The sequence below is a fragment of the Aedes albopictus genome, chromosome 2, assembly GCF_035046485.1.
Source record: "Aedes albopictus strain Foshan chromosome 2, AalbF5, whole genome shotgun sequence".
Lineage (NCBI taxonomy): Eukaryota > Metazoa > Arthropoda > Insecta > Diptera > Culicidae > Aedes > Aedes albopictus.
In genome coordinates, this window is record NC_085137.1 from 327028325 (window position 1) to 327047405 (window position 19081).

Sequence of the window (19081 nt, forward strand, 5' to 3'; positions counted from 1 at the left end):
CTAAGCAGGACTATGAGAAAGTCATGGTAAACTAGGCAGCGGCAGAGCCAGTGATGTTCAAGATGCCAAAGTCTATCTACACGGAGGCCTTCGTATTCGCGGGCCTCTAAAAATACGGTGGACGCGTCGCCAGATCAGGAGTTACAAGGCGGCGCTCGCAAGGCTAGAAGGCTGGGGTTAGACTCCGGTCAGGTGTCCCGGAAAGCTGGGAAGGGTGGGCCTGTAAGGACCGACCCGTCTCGATTCGAAATGTACTGAAGATTGCAACAATTGATTGGTTTTAAGCCACCACAGGTAAGGGCGGTTCAGAAAGAGGGGCCATGGAATGGGGAAGCCTTTACATTAACCAGTGGGGTCAAACCCTTCTAGAGGCACATGCTAGATGTCGATTTGGCTAATTCATTCATTTATTTAGTTAACATCAAATTCATGATAATACTGAATCAACAATTTGCCGCCATAATACTCGATTTGCAGCTGCAGCTCTCCAACGTCGGTCACGCCCAACACTCGCCAGATCACGTTCCACCTGGTCCGCCCATCGTGCTCTCTGCGCATTCTTGCAACATGCCCTGCCCACCGTATCCTTCCGGCTTTGGCCACTTTCTGGATGCTGGATTCGCCGTAAAGTGCAGCGAGCTCGTGGTTCATCCTTCTTCGCCACACACCGTTCTCCTGCACGCCGCCGAAGATCGTCCTTAGCACCCGTCGCTCGAAAACTCCGAGCGCTTGCAGGTCCTCCTCGAGCATCGTCCATGCCTCGTGTCCGTAGAGAACCACCGGTCTTATTAACGTCTTGTACATGGTACATTTGGTGCAGGGGTGAATCTTTTTTGACCGCAGTTTCTTCTGGAGCCCATAGTAGGCACGACTTCCACTGATGATGCGCCTTCGTATTTCATGGCTCACGTATTGTCAGCCGTTAGCAAGGAACCGAGGTAGACGAATTCTTCTACCACCTCGAAAGTATCCCCGTCTATCGTAACATTGCTGCCAAGGCTTGCCCTGTCTCGCTCAGTCCCACCTACTAGCATGTACTTTGTCTTAGCCGCATTCACCACCAGTCCGACCTTTGCTGCTTCGCGTTTCAGGCGGATGTACAGCTCTGCCACCGTTCCAAATGTTCTGGCAATAATGTCCATGTCATCCGCAAAACAGACAAATTGGCCGAATTTCGTGAAGATCGTACTCCAGCTGTTGAGCCCGGCTCGTCGCATCACACCTTCCAGGGCGATGCTGAATAGTAGGCAGGAAAGTCCATCACCTTGTCGTAGTCCCCGTCGAGATTCGAATGAACTGGATAGTTCACCCGAAATCCTTACGCTGTTCTGCACACCGTCCATCGTTGCTCTTATCAGTCTAGTCAGCTTCCCGGGAAAGCTGTTCTCGTCCATGATTTTCCATAACTCTGTGCGGTCGATACTGTCGTATGCCGCTTTGAAGTCGATGAACAGGTGATGCGTTGGGACCTGGTATTCACGGCATTTTTGGAGGATTTGCCGTACGGTGAAGATTTGGACCGGCCGTCGATGAAACCGGCTTGGTAACTTCCCACGAACTCATTTACTTTAGGTGAAAGACGACGGAAGATGATCTGGGATAGCACTTTGTAGGCGGCATTCAAAATAGTGATCGCTTGAAAGTTCTCACACATTAACTTGCCGCCTTTCTTGTGGATGGGACGGATTATCCCTTCCTTCCACTCCTCCGGTAGCTGTTCGGTTTCTAAGATCTTGACTACTAACTGGTGCAGACAGGTGGCCAACTTTTCCGGGCCCATCTTGATGAGTTCTGCTGCGATACCGTCCTTACCAGCCGCTTTGTTGTTTTTGAGCTGGTGGATGGCATCTTTAACTTCCCTCAGCGTAGGAGTTGGTTCGTTCCCGTCCTCTGCTGCACCAACATAGTCATTTCCTCCACTGCCTTGGCCCTCCGTGCCTGCAATCTGTTCGCCATTCAGGTGCTCGTCGAAGTGCTGTTTCCACCTTTCGATCACCTCACGTTTGTCCGTCAGGCGGCTCCCGTCCTTATCCCTGCAAATTTCGGCTTACGGCACGTAGCCTTTGCGGGATGCGTTGAGCTTCTGGTAGAACTTACGTGTTTCCTGTGAACAGCACAGCAGTTCCATTTCCTCGCACTCCGCTTCTTCCAGGCGGCGCTTTTTCTCCCGGAAGAGATGGGTCTGTTGCTTCCGCTTCTGTGTGTATCGCTCTACATTTTGTCGGGTTCCATGCTGCAGCACCACCGCCCGCGCTGCATCCTTCTCCTCCAGAAACACTCTGCACTCCTCGTCGAACCAATCGTTTCGTCGACTCCGTTCTACGTACCCGATAGTGCTCTCGGCTGCGTTGTTGATGGCTACTTTGACTGTACTCCAGCAGTCCTCTAGTGGGGCCTTATCGAGCACACCCTCGTCCGGCAACGCTGCCTCGAGATTCTGCGCGTATGCTGAGGCGACATCCGGTTGCTTCAGTTGCTCTAGATCGTACCGGGGCGGCCGCCGGTAATGTACATTGTTAATAACGGAGAGTTTTGAGCGCAGTTTAACCATCACCAGGTAGCAGTGTACGCAAAATATGGCACCGCAAGCGAAAAATAGGCAACAAAGAAGGCACGGCAACAACGCTTTGCTTTTCGTTAGCAGATAATGATAAAATCGCTCCCGAGCTAGGGGCGGGACAGCGTCTAATACCGGCTCTAATACTGCCTAACGAATATTAATGCCCTAATCTTCACCATCCACCGAAACATTTTTTGGACAGCATGTCATGACTTTTCATGCAGCAACCAACTGTCACAAAGACGCGAGGTAAAAATACGGTCCAAAGGTTTGTCCGTAGTGTTTCTATAATTTGTTCGATTGATAACTTAAACTTCTATTGATTATATTTTAGATGTGAAAATATTCTCTGGCGGTGTGACCTAGCAGTGTATCAGATCTTTAGATCGGAGGCTCGGAAGGTTAGGACACGTAGTTCGCAGATAAACCACGATAAACTTCTGCGTGAGAGATATACAGTGTGTCACATACGTACGGATACTACTGCCGTTTGAAGCACGATAAAGGAGCGATATCTGCTATAGCCCTATCTTCATTGTACCTCATACCAAATACAGCTGAGCAAAAAAAAGTGTCTAGTTTACATGGCAGAATGGTCGAATAATCAATCTTTTTTCGTCAAATTCACAATCACATAAAGTACCTAGAACCCGGCCCGTTAACCAACCGGCCGATTCTGGTTTCCTAGTCCTGATTTATTTACATATCCATAAATTAAAATCGATTAAAATATAACGATCATTTTTGGCAATTTCTTTGGTTGACATTTCAAATAAATTGATTTGGCATGGCTTACTTTGTTCAGTTTCGGTTTGACACAGGTATTAATATTTCCTAATACTGCTAATATCGCTAATCAATATTAGAGCTGTCCCGCCCCTAGCTCCCGAGTTTGTTCACAACAAAAGCGGTAGGAATATTTGTCTCGTTCTATTCACATCGTGATTTTCTCATTGTTTTACAACTGAAACTCGACTTTGAGGATGGCAAGAGTCTGAACACGTCCAAATGCTCATGAATTCGATGATGTGGGTCGAAAATTTCAGCAGAAAAGCCGAAATATCGGCACACGCACTGCAAGCGATATTTGTTTTATTGCTATCATCGCTTGACATGCGTTTGTTTCGGTGATCTCCAGGTGTAACCCATATCGTTAGGCTGTGCTGGAAGAAGGTGCTACGAATGGCCATGTTCTTGGAGGCGGCGAAAACGATGAGGCGTAGGCCATTTTCGTTCGTCAGCTGGTGGGCGCTGAACTTTCCAATCGTTGGTCTAAATTCCTCCTCCTGGCCTACCTGAGCGTTTAGATCCCCTATGATGATCTTGACGTCGTGGTTTGGGCAGCGGTCGTACTCACGTTCGAGATGCGCGTAAAATGCGTCTTTGTCATCATCAGTGCTTCCGGAGTGAGGGCTGTGCACGTTTATTATGCTAATGTTGAAGAATCGGCCCTTGATCCTCAACCTGCACATTCTTTCGTCGATCGGCCACCAACCGATCACGCGCCTCTGCATGTCGCCCATCACTATAAAAGCTGTTCCCAGCTCACGTGTGTTGCCGCAGCTCTGGTAGATAGTATGATTACCATAGATCCTGTCCAACACACCTCCTGCAGCGCTACGATTCCGAACCCGCGGTCCTTCAGTATATCGGCGAGTATGCGGGTGCTCCCGATAAAGTTGAGAGATCTGCGAGCTACCGAGCTTCCAATAGCTTCCAGCTACATACCGAGCTTCCAATCGCAAGTCCATTTTCGTCGCTGTGGTCGTCGCCATTGGTATCGGTTCGCATTCTTCTCTTGTTGATTTTCCGGTGCTAGTCTTTTTTACGGCTGGCTTGCAGGGCCTGACACCAACCCACTAACCCAGGGAGCTGGGCTTGCCTTCCCGGAAGCTATGGGTTCTGCATTGGCATTTCCTCCAACTACAGTGCTAAATAGCTAGGCTCAAGCGCCAGTCTTCGCCGGGGGTGGTGTTTTTAATGGGCGCCCAGGAGATAATATTTTACCTGAGCTTCCACCCCCCGATTTGGCTAATGTCGGTACTAAAAATACTTTTAGCCGAAATGGAACGGAGAGAATCACTGACGTTACTTTTTATAGTCCTAGCCTTAGAACAGGAGGGTATACGATGCCTACACCCACAGCGATCACCTGGCGATTCGCTACAGTATCGACAATAAAAACAGTAGGCAGCGAGCGGTGGAAGACAGTGGACCGCTGGGGACTGGGGATGGCGTCGCCGATGAGAAACTTGTGTAAATTACAAATCCTTTGGCGTTAGTAAGGCCTCATGTCCAGACAGAATTCCGAACCCTGCCCAATAACTAGCTATTGCAGATGTACCTGGAATTTTCAGATCTGCTATACAATGTTCGGACGAAGGAATCTTCCCAGTTATTTGAAAGTGGCAGAGCCAAAAGGTAGGGAAACCACCCGAAGTCCTGTTGATGCGTCAAGGAAAGTGCTCGAGAAGATCACCCTCAACAGACTATTGAGGCATACGAAGGGTGTAGATGAACTCTCGAGAAGCCAGTTCGGCTTTCGATTCGGGAGGTCGGCCGAAGACGCTATCTTGTCGGTTCAGGTATGAGGTATCAGTAGGTCGGCTCCAGAGGCACGCTCTCCTCAATTTGGGTTATTTGTGCCACCAACATTTAGAACAGTCGATATATCTTGTCGGTTACAAAGAATGCTGAGATAGTGCTATAGCTTAAAAGAAGGGGAGTTCACTACTGTGTAGTGGTGATCCTGGATGAAAGGAATGCATTCAGTGTCATTTGAGCGGCTATTGTCGATAACTGTATCTAGGTATTCTCGATAAGGCCGGTTACGTTACAGATCAGGATAATAAATGATTGCAAATAATTTAATTTAGGGCTCTACATTTCTCGTTTACCTTCCCATTTTCAAATTGTTGATAACTGTAACCTGGATACAAGAGCTTCGGCTCTTTGAACTAACACAGTATTAAGGTAGTTAAAATTTAAAAAAACAATCTATAAATAAATGGAGATCTGAAGTCATGTCTGTTATGGTCATGTGGCGCACGAGCATTCCAAATAAACGAATATGTGTAAGAAAATTAATTTAAACCACTTTTCGTTGCATGCTCGATTTCTTTTTCGGGATCCCACATTTTCCTAAAGAAGTTTTTTATTTAAAAAAATACACATAACTCCCATTACGCCAAATGTCCCATCTTTAAAAATGTTGGGTCTTCTTTATTTCAATGTTCTAACTGTTGCCTAATGATTTAAATGTTCTAGCGATCCTTTCGAAAACAAAACAAAAGAAATAAATAGTTTATGCCAGTAACAATGTTATTTTATGCTTTTGACGAAAAATTTTCTCTGAGCAGTTGTTCAAGGGAAAAGAAACATAAAATCATGCATTTACGAATTGCAGTAAGTCTGTATTAAAAATCCATGAATTTGAAATGGTTGATATGTATCGAAGTAGGTACTAGATGCATTAAAGTAGCTCGAACAATAAGAGGCGTTATTAAAGTACATAAACAAATGTGCTTAACATAATTAAGAAAAATAATAGGAAAAAAGCGCATACACAGGATAGTAACAATCAAGCATGAAACCACCAGTGAAAGGTGAAAATCCTAGAGAGTAGTATAGTTTATAATATGAAGGGTAGGAAAGGATCCCTGTAGGTAAAGGGCGAGCTTCTAATCAATACCTGCGCGGTCGGCGTCGAGTTGAGATCACCAACCGGTTTTGCATTCTGAGTAGGTTTTTCGAGAGCATTCTATTCAGTGTTGTTTTTTTTTTTGTGGGATCGTCAGATCAAGTTTAGTGGGATTGAGTTTAACGACGTTCATTAGTGAGATTGGGGAGAATAGTTTGAGGGAGTATTCATGTTTTTTTTGGAGTGTGCAGGAATGTTATTCAAAAAACACCAAGATCGAAATAGCAGTGGTTTCGATTGAGGTTAGTGATTGAAGTTTTGAGAACGTCGTTCCAAGAGATAAATATTTCGAGAATTGAAAAAGAAAACAGATTAGAGTTGTAAGTTTATACGGTAGTCATTGCGTTGAGGGAGAATTGAATACTAATGATGATTTGATATCTTACCTCTGCATCTGGGTTGTGTTTGCCATTGTCATCGTAATCGAGACACTGATTCTCGAGGTGTTCTTCTTCGGTTTGAGGCATCTGTTGGAGTTCTTCCTTCGATTTGAAGTCCAGCTTCTTGACGAAAGGCGGAACAAGGAGGCCCAAGATAACCTGTTAAATTAATCAATGGATTAAGAGTTGCGTGTAACAAATGAACGATATTACCTTGAGATTAGTATTTTTTCTCGTTCTTAAACCACCCATCCAAAGATCAGCCAAAATGACCTGACTACAAGGGTGGGCAAGAATTGCTCGGTGATTGGCTGCCACAGCAAGCGAAAGGCAGCTTTGACTAGACCATGATTGCAATTCACACGTTAGCAGTCGTTGAGCTCGTTCAGCATCTTGACGATAACAGAAATCCAACAGCTTCAGACCCTTTACTTCAAATTCCTTTGCATAGCTTCGCAATTCTTCGTAAATTTCCGTATCCAAATCATCATCAGCTGCTTCATGAGCCATTGCTTTGTATAGTTTGCATGCCACTAATGACTTGGCAAGGGCCTCTTCGCCATGCGTCCACATCAGCAATGCCATCTGTTGGCGCTTGGTTAGAACGGCCCAAATCAGTAGCTCGTTGAATGGAAACTCGAATAAGGCCATATCGGAGGTCACAGGCAACAGGCCCGTAACTAGGCTCATAGAGTTGATTCCAGCGGTTCTAGCAAACGTCGATGGCTTCCTATGTGTGTTTACATAGCTATTCATCACTTTCGCGTAGATTGGCCGAAATTTCCGTCGAGTATAATACGACCGGTAGGCACCTCCCATTAACTTATTGATCACTAACCCTATGTCGTGCAAGGTATAAACATAACCCTTAGGTATGTGCGGCCGAACATCCCTCAGAATGTAGCCCAAGGTGTTCGCTGGTCCATGTTTTGTATTGTATAGTTCTTCGAGCCTTGGGATCGTGAGAAATTTTCGCATCGAAACTCCATTTTCCAACAGAAGCTTGACAAAATCAATCCGATCGTGCTCTAGCGCTTGCATCATCGCTTCGTCCAGTGCTCCATGGGGCCATTCCTGGCCGTACACAAAAATCTCCGATCGAGCGATGTCCACGCGGTTCCAGGTCAACGCCAAGCTCAGCTGCTCCGGTGGACTCAAGTGCTGGGATTTAAAAAGTGCAGTCAATATGGTCTGGTCCAACTCGGGAGCATTTCCCTCGGGTCGATCCTGTATTCTAAAAACGGTTATCTGGAAAAGTGGGAGCAGGAAATGATATGACTATGCGAGCATAAAACTTCTCGAAGGGCTCACCAGATTTTTATTCTTTGTACACAACAATAATTCCTGATAGAGCTGCTCCGCCTGCTCAGGGCTCACTTCAAATGTCTTCTGTATTGTACCAAGCAGATAGTCGTGCATCGACTCAAGCACAACCTGTTCACCCGTATCGGAAGCATATCTACAGAATCATTCAAAACAGAACACAGCATGGATATGAGCATATGATCAAAAAGAGACCCAAACAAACTCAAAGAAGGTCGATAATTACTTATGTACAAATGCGATAAGATCGGCCGCCCGACCGGAGCCATCGCAAACCACTACCGGCACCGGAGGACTATCGGTAACGTATTCTAGCACAGCTCTGATTGTGTTGGTGCCACCCTCGATTACCAAGCATACTACAGGTGTGCTCGAGTGCGTAACTAGAATGGGGGGAAAAAGAACGGAGTTGGTAGATTGTGTTTGTTACAAGCTAATTTATCACACTGTTTATAACTATTGTTTATAGGAAATGGTTGTTATCTACAATGAATGGAGAATATACAACCGTTCAATGTACATCTACAGCCAGTAAATGATTCTTATGAAGTTTCTATAAGCAACCTATTGCTACAGGATAGAGAGGAGAGCACATCATAGCTGTCAGGACGACATGCGTGAAATCGTTGATAGATTAGAATATTCCGAGAAGTGGAATGAATACAGTACATCTGTTCTAATATCTATTACATATCAACACATCATCTACAATGTACACTCATTTATCATCATCGCCTCCACGGAAGCATAACTGGTTCGGAAGAACCATTCATTCATAGCTGTGATTTATCAAATCTCCATTATCCTTCGTCCCATAGGTCTTGTTAGGTTAGAGGGCCACTCAATCCCAGACTCAACAAACTGTGGAAATACATAGTTCCCTTCCGGCACACGCTCGTGCGCATCCAATTATCCTCTCATTTGCCGGGGCTATCCCGAAGTCGCCCCACTTCCCATCTACCCTGTAACCGCTTCCAGCTACTAATTAGCTTTCGAATCATACCCCTCCCAACCCCATCGACGATGACGACGACGGCGTGTTGAAAAACGATCCGAATCGAAGCACAAAGGAAAGGGATACTTCAGTTCAGTTCAGCAGTTGTCCGTGTCGTACATAAAACCAGCAGCGGAGGGCAACCAACTGTGGAATGTATCCTGCTTGGTTCATTATACTGTGATTTAGATAAACTAGCCTACAATTTGTTGCAGGGAGATTTTCCGCTTCGGGGTGTGGGGAACCCCTCTAGGGGGTATGTCGTGATCAATGTCAATACACGAGAGCAACGAGCATAAAATAACTTGGTGCACGTGCCCGCTCCATTCAGTATTATTGACTAGTTTTGTTGTTTGGGTGACATTTTACCAGATTTGTTTCCAGTTGTATGAGCTCAATATTGAAAATAAAAAAAATGCATTTAGTTTATTTATATCTTCCTGGAAATGATAAGTTATCAAAGAGAACTTTAGATCACAGCGGTAACCAATTTGGGTGAAACTTCTGAAGTGTATGCTGAGCAGAAACGGACAAACAGAAGCGAAAATCGCAGGGCGTGGGCTGATTGAAAGGTGGAAACAGTACTTTGATGGGTACCAGAACGGCGTGGAAAACGTAGGTACAGGGACCAAGGCAATAGAGAAAACGATTACATCAGTAATAGCAGAGAAGGAGGTTGAATCAACTGTCATGCTGAAGAAAGTTGGTAATACCATCAAACATAACGAAACAGCTGGTAAGCATGGCATCGCAACTGAACTTATTAGGAAGGATTCAGAAAAGTAGGATATCTGTTTGTACCGGTTCATATCGAGGATTTGGGAAGTCAAACACCACCAGCTTCCGGAGGAGTGGTAGTACCCTTCAAGGCTTCTGTCATCTAAAGCGGATAAGTTCAGAGATTCAATGTGCAAACTTCCGAAGCTTCTGTTACCGTACGGTAACGTTTAGGCTTTAAGATGTGGAATGGTAGCTGAAATGTTTGTTATAAATAGGTAACGAGCCATTTAAATTGTGCGAGCGGCTAGGAGCTATTGCTTCGAACGCAGCCTGGCAAATGCGTGGCCGAGTGAGCGCACTTACATTGATAAGCGAAAGTGGCAAAACGAAACACTGTGACTGTGGTGGCAGATGAAAAGGCGAATGTGTAAAATACCGGTGTTGTAGATCATTTTTCGGTAATGAGACCACCGGCGCTACAGTTTCTCGTACCCAAGTGTGGTGTGGACGAGATATACACTTCCCAGAACGACAGCGAGTCTGCCTCGTGAACTGAGCCTCGTTTACCTCTTTTGACCCTATACACCAAGAGCATTGCCGAGCAGGCCCTTCATCGGGATCCGAATCATCACCAATCCTCGTTGGACCTCGTCCGGCCATATGCTCCGACCACGCGGCCGAACCGGCCTCTCATCGAAGCTAGGCCACCAGCATCAGAAGAGAGTACTGTCAGCCGCATAGACTCACGTAAGTTTAAATTACATTATTCATTAGGACTCCAGCATCTGAAACTCTTCCCTACTTATCCTACTCAAACACCCTGGGACGCAGGAGATAGTAGACGGAAAGTGCCCAGTCCGGATGCGACCGTTGGCTCAAGACTGGTAGCTTGGGGCATAGGCTAGTCCCCGTCTGGGACTGATCACCTACTCCCGGGGTCAAATTTACGTGATTCAAATTTGTGGAACAATGCCGTCACAGCTTCAGGAAATGAGCTACTATATATACAAAATACTATCAGTTTGTAATCCTGTGAAAAATCTTGTGGGTTTCTATAAGACGTACTGGGGACGAACTCTCGTATGATTTTGAGAAAAAATCGGTGGGTATTAAACCCTAAAAGGGATACCTTCATGGCCTCAGTTTCGTCACCTCGCTGAGTGTGTTCCATCAAAGACGAGCTCTGAAAGGCGGGTCCAATGGACCCCAAGTATCCCTTTTAGTGTTAATTGCGTTTCCAGTGAGAATTTCAAATAATATGTTTTAATATTACTATTCTTGAATTTCAAGATCTGTTGGCACGTCTATTAGAGGAAACCTATAAATTACTCGTGGATGAATTTCTTACAAATCTGCTGAAGAAATTCTTAGAAAGATTGTTGGATTAATTTCTCAAGGAAGTCGAGTTTAAATTTTATATAAAAAAAAAATCCTAGCAAAATTTAATCCGGAGCTCCTGCAATAATGCCATAAGGTAGCCCATAAAAAATCTAACAGGAATTTGACAGAAAAAGACAGAAAAAGACACGGACACGTTTAATGCTTCCAGTGAGCTATTTGCTCTTTGAAGGAAGCACGACACTAGACAACGGACTAGCATGCAACGCCCAGTGGCACAGCCGAAAACTTTTCCTGACAGCTGCGGCGGGAATCGAACCCGCGCTCCTTAGCACGATGCGACTAAAGGCTTGGTGACCTTAGCCGCACGACCACGAAGCCACAAATTAGCCACAATTTAGTAATAAATTTCAAATAAAGAACTTCTAAGGGAATCGCGGAAGAAATCTCGGGTAATCGCCGGAGAAAATCCTCGAATAATTCCAGAAAGGACTATGGGAAAACCTCATTGTTCGATCTTGCTCCCCGTCGTCCGAGTGTGTGCAAAAGCAGTCCATTGAACAGTCACCGCATTCACTGTGATCCTGCATTGGGCTCCATCCACGCAGTAGAGCAGCGCCAGCGCATCGCACGCTATGTCCAAAGGTAAATATTATGAAAAGTGAATGTACCTCAAAATTTATTCGCTATAACCATATTTTTGGATCTTTGGATTCAGAAAATGTGTGGTTTGAAAAAATTCATCTTGACTTTTTTCGATATTTGTATGGGAAAATAGGAAAAAAAATAAGAATATCAAAAAACCCAAGATGAAATATTTTAAACCGACTCTGAAACAAGAGCTTTTGGAGCTACGATCCTATAGGAAATAACATTTGAGGTACAATTCGATTTTCACAATACTTTTCTTTGGACATAGCGTGCATCGCTACTATGTTCGTACTATCTCTGTCGCCGATAACAGCGGCAGATTATTTCGTGTATGTTTAATTGAAAGTAGAGAGCAGGAGTAGTGTCTCCCAAATAAATGTTAATCACTACTGTAGTAACAAAGCGACTAGACATGTTCCTGTCCCCGAGGAGAAATAACACACAACGTGAAGCCTTATTACCAGGAACCCCCATAAAGGAATCCAAAAAGAGGTCCTGATATAATTTCCGAAGGTAGTTCAAGGAAGCATCCCATGAAGATTCCAAAGAGAAATCCAGTAGAAATCTAGAAGGAACCCCTAGAGGAATCACAAAAGGTAGGCCCAGAAGAATCCAGGAAGGAATCCTGGGGTATCTAAGAAGGAACTTCGGGGTGAATCTTGGAAGAAAATGGAACCCAGGAGAAAATCCGGGAAAACCGGTGGAGGAGCTTAGGAAAGAAGGAACGAATCCTCAAAATGAGAAATCCCAGATGGAACTCTTTGAGGAATTCCCGAAGAAATCCCAAAAGGAACACTCGTACAGCCGCTGCCGAAGACGGCGCCCGTGTCTTCCTGGAGTACTGAAGAAATTCACAGAGGAATGTTAAGAAGAACTCCTGGCGGAATCACTAGACGGGTCCCAAAAGGGTCCTGATAATAAATGATAATATGAAAAGAATTCCTGGAGAGGTCCCAGAAGAATCTCCTGGAGGAAGTTTGGATCGAATACCTGGGAACTTCCTGGGACTTTCTTTTGTGATTCGGTTTTTTTTTGGGTTTCTCCTTTTGATATTTCCCCAGAAGCTGCTTCTGGGATTCTTCCAGAGGTGTCTTTTAGGATTCCTTCCAGAGTTGTATCCGAGCTACCTGCAGGATTTTTTTTTCATAGATTAATCAGTTCCATCATGGATTCCAAAATTAGTTCCTTCTGGGAATTTTGGGAGGAATTTTTCTTCCTTCTCCTGAGATTCCTTCAGGTGTTTTTTTCTGGGATTTCTCCAGAAGATCCTTTTATGAGTCATTCAAGAGTTCCTTCACGAGAAGATTATACGATTAAACAGTCATCGCGGTTAGTCACAAGGAGCGAACTCTTGCCCGCCTTTTTTTTTTCTATTACTTTATTTAGTAACATAAAACATGTGTCTTTTTTATAAATTTAATAAAAGAATATCTATGTAGAATAAGCGCCACGTATTTTGACATAGTGTTATACAATTGGTCTAGATCAGTGATCCTCATGTCTATTTTTTCAACTATTTGTATTGCACTTCCTAGATTCATTTGTGAAACATTCAACACGTTATTCTAGGTTATTTTGGGAGTAGATCGACCTCCATAAGGAACATTGCAAGAAATTCTACGGCAAGATAGAGAACTTGGTGCCTCGTGCGGCCTGCGGGCCGCATTTTGGTGATCACTGGTCTAGATCATCTACTCTCTAGATGTATTTATTAAATGTTTAGAAGCTCGAACGCGAGTACGATCGCTGCCCAAGCCACGACGTCAAGATCATCATAGGTGATTTGAACGCTCAGGTAGGCCAGGAGGAGGAATTCAGACCGACGATTGGTAAGTTCAGCGCCCACCAGCAGACGAACGAAAACGGCCTACGACTCATTGATTTTGCCGCCTCCAAAAATATGGCCATACGTAGCACCTTTTTCCAACACAGCCTCCCTTATCGTTACACCTGGAGATCACCACAGCAGACGGAATCTCAAATCGACCACGTTCTGATAGACGGACGGCACTTCTCCGACATTATCGACGTCAGAACCTATCGTGGCGCCAACATCGACTCCGACCACTATCTGGTGATGGTCAAACTGCGCCCAAAACTCTCCGTCATCAACAATGTACGATACCGGCGACCGCCACGGTACAACATAGAGCGACTGAAGCAACCGGATGTCGCCTCAGCATACGCGCAGAGCAGAATCTCGAGGCCGCGTTGCCAGACGAGGGCGAGCTGGATGAGGCCTCTCTAGAGGACTGCTGGAGTACAGTGAAAGCAGCCATCAACGACGCAGCCGAGAGCACCATCGGGTACGTGGAACGGAATCGACGGAACGCATGGTTCGACGAAGAGTGTATAACGGTTTTGGAGGAGAAGAATGCAGCGCGGGCGCTAATGCTGCAGCAAGGGACTCGACAGAACCTGGAACGTTATAATCAGAAGCGGAAACAGCAGACCCGCCTATTTCGGGAGAAAAAGCGCCTCCTGGAAGAAGCGGAGTGTGAAGAAATGGAACTGCTGTGTCGTTCCCAAGAAACACGGAAGTTCTATCAGAAGCTCAACGCATCCCGCAACGGCTTCGTGCCGCGAGCCGAAATATGCAGGGATAAAGACGGAGGCCTTTTGACGGACGGACGGGAGGTGATCGAAAGGTGGAAACAGCACTTCGATCAGCACCTGAACGGCGTGGAGAACGTAGGCACGGGAGCCCACGGCTACGGAGGAAACGACGACGCCAGTGCAGCGGAGGACGGAAATGAGCCAACTCCCACGCTGAGGGAAGTTAAGGATGCCATTCACCAGCTCAAAACCAACAAAGCAACTGGTAGGGATGGTATTGCAGCTGAACTCATCAAGATGGGCCCAGGAAAGTTGGCCACCTGTCTGCATCGGCTGATAGTCAGGATCTGGGAAACCGAACAGCTACCGGAGGAGTGGAAGGAAGGGGTAATCTGCCCAATTCACAAGAAAGGCGACCATTTGGAATGTGAGAACTTCAGGGCGTAAGGTTTTCGGGTGAACTATCTAGTTCATTCGAATCTCGCCGGGGACTGCGACAAGGTGATGGACTCTCATGCCTACTCTTCAACATCGCTCTGGAAGGTGTGATGCGACGAGCCGGGCTCAACAGCCGGGGAACGATTTTCACAAAATCCGGACAATTTGTGTGCTTTGCGGACGACATGGACATTATTGCCAGAACATTTGGAACGGTGGCAGAGCTTTACACTCGCCTGAAACGCGAAGCAGCAAAGGTCGGACTGGTGGTGAATGCCTCAAAAACAAAGTACATGCTGGTAGGCGGAACCGAAAACGACCGGATCCGTATGGGTAGTAATGTTACGATAGACGGGGATACTTTCGAGGTGGTGGAGGAATTCGTCTACCTCGGATCCTTACTGACAGCTGACAACAACGTGAGCCGTGAAATTCGCAGGCACATCATCAGCGGAAGTCGGGCCTACTACGGGCTCCAGAAGAAACTGCGATCGAAAAAGATTCACCCACGCACCAAATGCACCATGCATAAAACGCTAATAAGACCGGTAATCCTCTACGGGCACGAGGCATGGACCATGCTCGAAGAGGACCTGCAAGCACTCGGAGTTTTCGAGCGACGCGTGCTAACAACCCTGCAAAGCTGGTGTTTGCAACTGATCCGGTTGGCACAAGAAGGCGTGGAGCCAGAGAGCACGATGGGCGGGCCAGGTGGAGCGTGACTTGGCGAGCATCGGGCGCGACCGAGGATGGAGAGCGGCAGCCACGAACCGTGTATTATGGAGAAATATTGTTGATTCAGTTTTATTCTGAATTTGATATAATACTAAATAAATGAAAATGAAATTAAGAATAAATGTAGTGCTTAGTCTAAATAAATGAGTATAGTATATAAGTGTAATATAGTATAAGTTCAACCGTTGACGAATGATTAGGGAAGTATACGGGCTAGGCGTGGTAGGAGGAAAACTGAATAACTGGAAAGGAACAAGGAAAGGAAGATCGAGCACTACTGCGTTCGGATGCTCTCCGACAACAACCTAAAACATTTTTGAAGACAACGTGTAAATAACGGACCAGTACACGCTAAAACTGCTCTGCACTAAAATGTGTAAGACCTACTCATAAGTGCATAATTTCCAGACCACACAAAAATGTGTAGCAGTTACACATTCTCAAAAAATAGCTCGTACACTCTTCTAGATGCGAAATGTTGATTTTTTTTTTGTTTTCCAAGGTCACTAGTAATCCTACCTAGATTGGCGTACAAAAATTTTTGCGATTTTAACAATTTTGCGGACACTGGAGCTGATTTTGTAAATGTGCAAGGGTTACACATTTTTGGTGTAGTCTGGAAATTATGCACTTTAGTGCTGAGCGGCGTTAGCGTGTATTTAACCATTCTGATAAAAATAATGAACATCATATCTTGAACAACATATTTTGAATTGATACAACATTTCAACACCTCATATCGTCATTTATATACCATCCTCGCACGTACTTAAGGATAGAATTCTAAAAGATAGACGTACAGGATGAGTGGTAGAATAACGATAGTGACCCAACAAGGAATACAGAGTCAGAAGCACAACAATACATCCAGTCATGTCAGTCAGTTGTACAAGGAGTCCAACAACATATGTACATAATATTTACATCTAGGTAACAACACAATCACGAATCATATCACAACGGGTGATAGCAGGAATCATGCCGTTCCACATCACCAAAGAGTCAATCGTTTGGAAAATTCGTTCCAATGCAACCCCTAGATACGTCTACAGCACATTCAGTCGCAACCACCATTGAAATATTTACCTTTGTAATGGAAGTTCATTAGAACCGAGAGTGCCTTATCTGGTGGCATGAAAGTGTTTACAAATATTCGATAGGCAAAAGAAATGGGAGACAAAATTTTGAGATCGCATTAGGTTTCTGTTGCTTCTGGAAGCTTCTACACAGCATTGGTCATAAGCATGGGCAACACGTTGTAATAAATCCCTTGTGAGTTGTTAGTTGAAAATTACTTAATAAGATGGACATTTCATGCCATATCACAGACACACAAGGCAAGGCAGCAGTCCGCGAACGCGTGCGGATGTAAATTTTTTTCGCTGTCATTTTTTTTTCGTTTCCGCGAGTTTTTGATTTATGATTATTTGAGCTAATATTGGAATGTATTTTAACTTCCTGGAGTTTTAGTTTAAACAGTATGTTTCCTGGACTTCACGAAACGGCGGACAGAAGAAAGAAAATAGCAAAAAGTGTTTCCTGAGCATTTGAACCCGGTGCAAGTGGTGTGAGGGACGTGTGGTTCTTTCTTTAGTGCAGTTGCAATTACATTGACCGGAATGGGGTCGAAAAAGTGCATGTTTAATCTTTCTGGGTTCGATGGTGGTCCTTTGTTGGAAATTTGAGGTGTTTCACTCTGCTGGTCAAGTTGTGAAAGTGTGTATGCGTGCGCGCTATAACTCCTGCTGCTGTTGATGATGTTGGTGCATATCTATGTTTGGAGCGTTGCAGATCAATTGCATGCAAAGTGAGAAAATGCATTCGTGTGTTTTGTGTTTCAACTCTGACTTCTCCGGGGAAGACTCCGGCACACTTCTAGACAATCTGTCGGTTGACTGATTTTGGTGGAAACACTCTTTTTTTTTAATCAACGAGTAGTGCTCACGTGTAAATGAGGGGCAGTGTTATTGTTGAGAAACTGGTTCGGCTGGTAGAGACTTCTATGCCCAGTTCATCTCAATGTTGTTCTCTGCCGGACGTGACAGTATATCGTTTGGTGTACGACTAGCAATGGAGCAATAGGAGGATTCATACCTGATTTGGTGAGTTCGTTTTATGCTGTTGTTGTATTGTGAAAGCTTGCTAAAATATGTTTCATGGTGGCGATAATATCCAGATCCAACCTAAGTTCATATTCTTTCTGAAATTATCATTCAAATATTTTTGGTAGAATGACATATTTGTGTCGATTTCCTATTTTTGTTGCGCTTACTATATGGGCTTATATTTCTATACATTTGGGGAAGGGATCGTTTTACTTTTGTTTCGTTTCAGAGAGCGAGTAATGGCGCTTAAGCCTAGGCTTTGAAGCCAGGACACATGGAGAAATGCCTGTGCCCCAACCCAGGAGAAGACGCCAACTATAACGGAGTGTGCATTAACCTTCTTAGCAGCACCACTCCCAACGATTCTATGTTCAAACACAATTTCCCTAAAAACGAAACGGTTGGTACGGTTGTCCCCGTTTCTTCCTTCATTCAATTCAAAAAGTTTTGTGAATCATGTTATTCATAAGTGGATAACCTGATTGCCCTAAGTTTTTGAATTATCTTCCAACCCATTAGTCTGCACGGTGGGCCTGGCCGTTTTAATATTTGTGTCAGATCATCTCTGATATGCTGCAAATATTAATGCTGACAAGAAAATATCGGAAGAAATTTTGATATTTCCAGGATGCTTTTCAATACTGGCTGTGCCAGCACTAGATTAGATTATTAGATTAGATATCACAGACACACAAGGCAAAATTTAATAATCTTAAGGCGAAACTGGAAGCATTTCCTCACTTTTTAGTTTTTGTAATTGCAAAAAATACCCATCATTATAATCTTTTCTTGCTATACGAACATCTATCAAGAGCAACCACGTGCCACCATTCATGCGCGTCAGCGTGCTGCTTTTGTTCGATCAGGTAGGCTATGATAGGGCAGGTGTCAGAAATTTGCAAGCTCCCGTCGTCATACCGCAGCATGGGCAAGAGGAAAAGTAGTTTCTGCTGCTGTTTCTACGCCTGATCTGCTGCAGTCTTAATCAGATCCTGAAAGGTCCTAATTCGAATCCGAGCTGCTCAGAGAACGTAGAAGCAGTAGCTGCGTCTACAGTAGCCGCGTAAGTTATCGAAAAATGAGTTCTGACAAAGGTGCCGAAAAGTGCTACTTTTCAGCACATTTAAGAGTGCCGAAAAGTAGTACTTTTCGGCACTTTTGTTTTAGTGAAGAAAAGTAGGCCGTTTTATCATTGTACCCGCGAGTGAAAAGTAGGGGAAAACGCAACGCAATTACAAACAATCTTTTTCGTTTTTGCGGAAACCATTTTTGAACAAAATTTCACAAAAAATTGTTTCTGAAAAAAAGAAAAACATTTTCTACCACAAAAAAAAAAATCAGGAGATACCGTGATCCATTCGCTACATGTGTACGAAAACCGATTTTGAAAATATTGCTTCGTGATTTAATGAAAAATCTAAAACCAATAAAAATGGGAAATGCTTCCAGTTTCGCCTTAAATATAACTACTGACTTTATTTAGTGTACGGAGAATATTCATCATAAAATATTTATGCTGTTGCATGATACACTAACAGCTTTTATGTATCGATACTCTTTGAGAATATGAAAATCATTTCT

At 44.5% G+C, this 19081-nt stretch overlaps 1 protein-coding gene across 31 annotated transcripts in view; it reads right to left on the minus strand.

Annotated features, from left to right (window-relative positions):
- Positions 1–19081, minus strand: part of LOC109399478 (transient receptor potential cation channel trpm) — a 537415-nt gene that overhangs the window by 16883 nt on the left and 501451 nt on the right. For 17 of the 31 annotated variants that reach the window (XM_062852478.1, XM_062852475.1, XM_062852470.1 and 14 more), the window contains 6 exons: positions 16482–16520; positions 8190–8346; positions 7952–8099; positions 6854–7888; positions 6647–6799; positions 6252–6320 (listed from right to left, as the gene is read on the minus strand). In XM_062852478.1, the coding sequence (XP_062708462.1) occupies positions 6252–6320; positions 6647–6799; positions 6854–7888; positions 7952–8099; positions 8190–8346; positions 16482–16520 (1601 nt within the window). The remainder of the gene's footprint in view (positions 1–6251; positions 6321–6646; positions 6800–6853; positions 7889–7951; positions 8100–8189; positions 8347–16481; positions 16521–19081) is intronic. The other 14 variants (XM_062852472.1, XM_062852462.1, XM_062852463.1 and 11 more) reach the window with 3 other exon arrangements.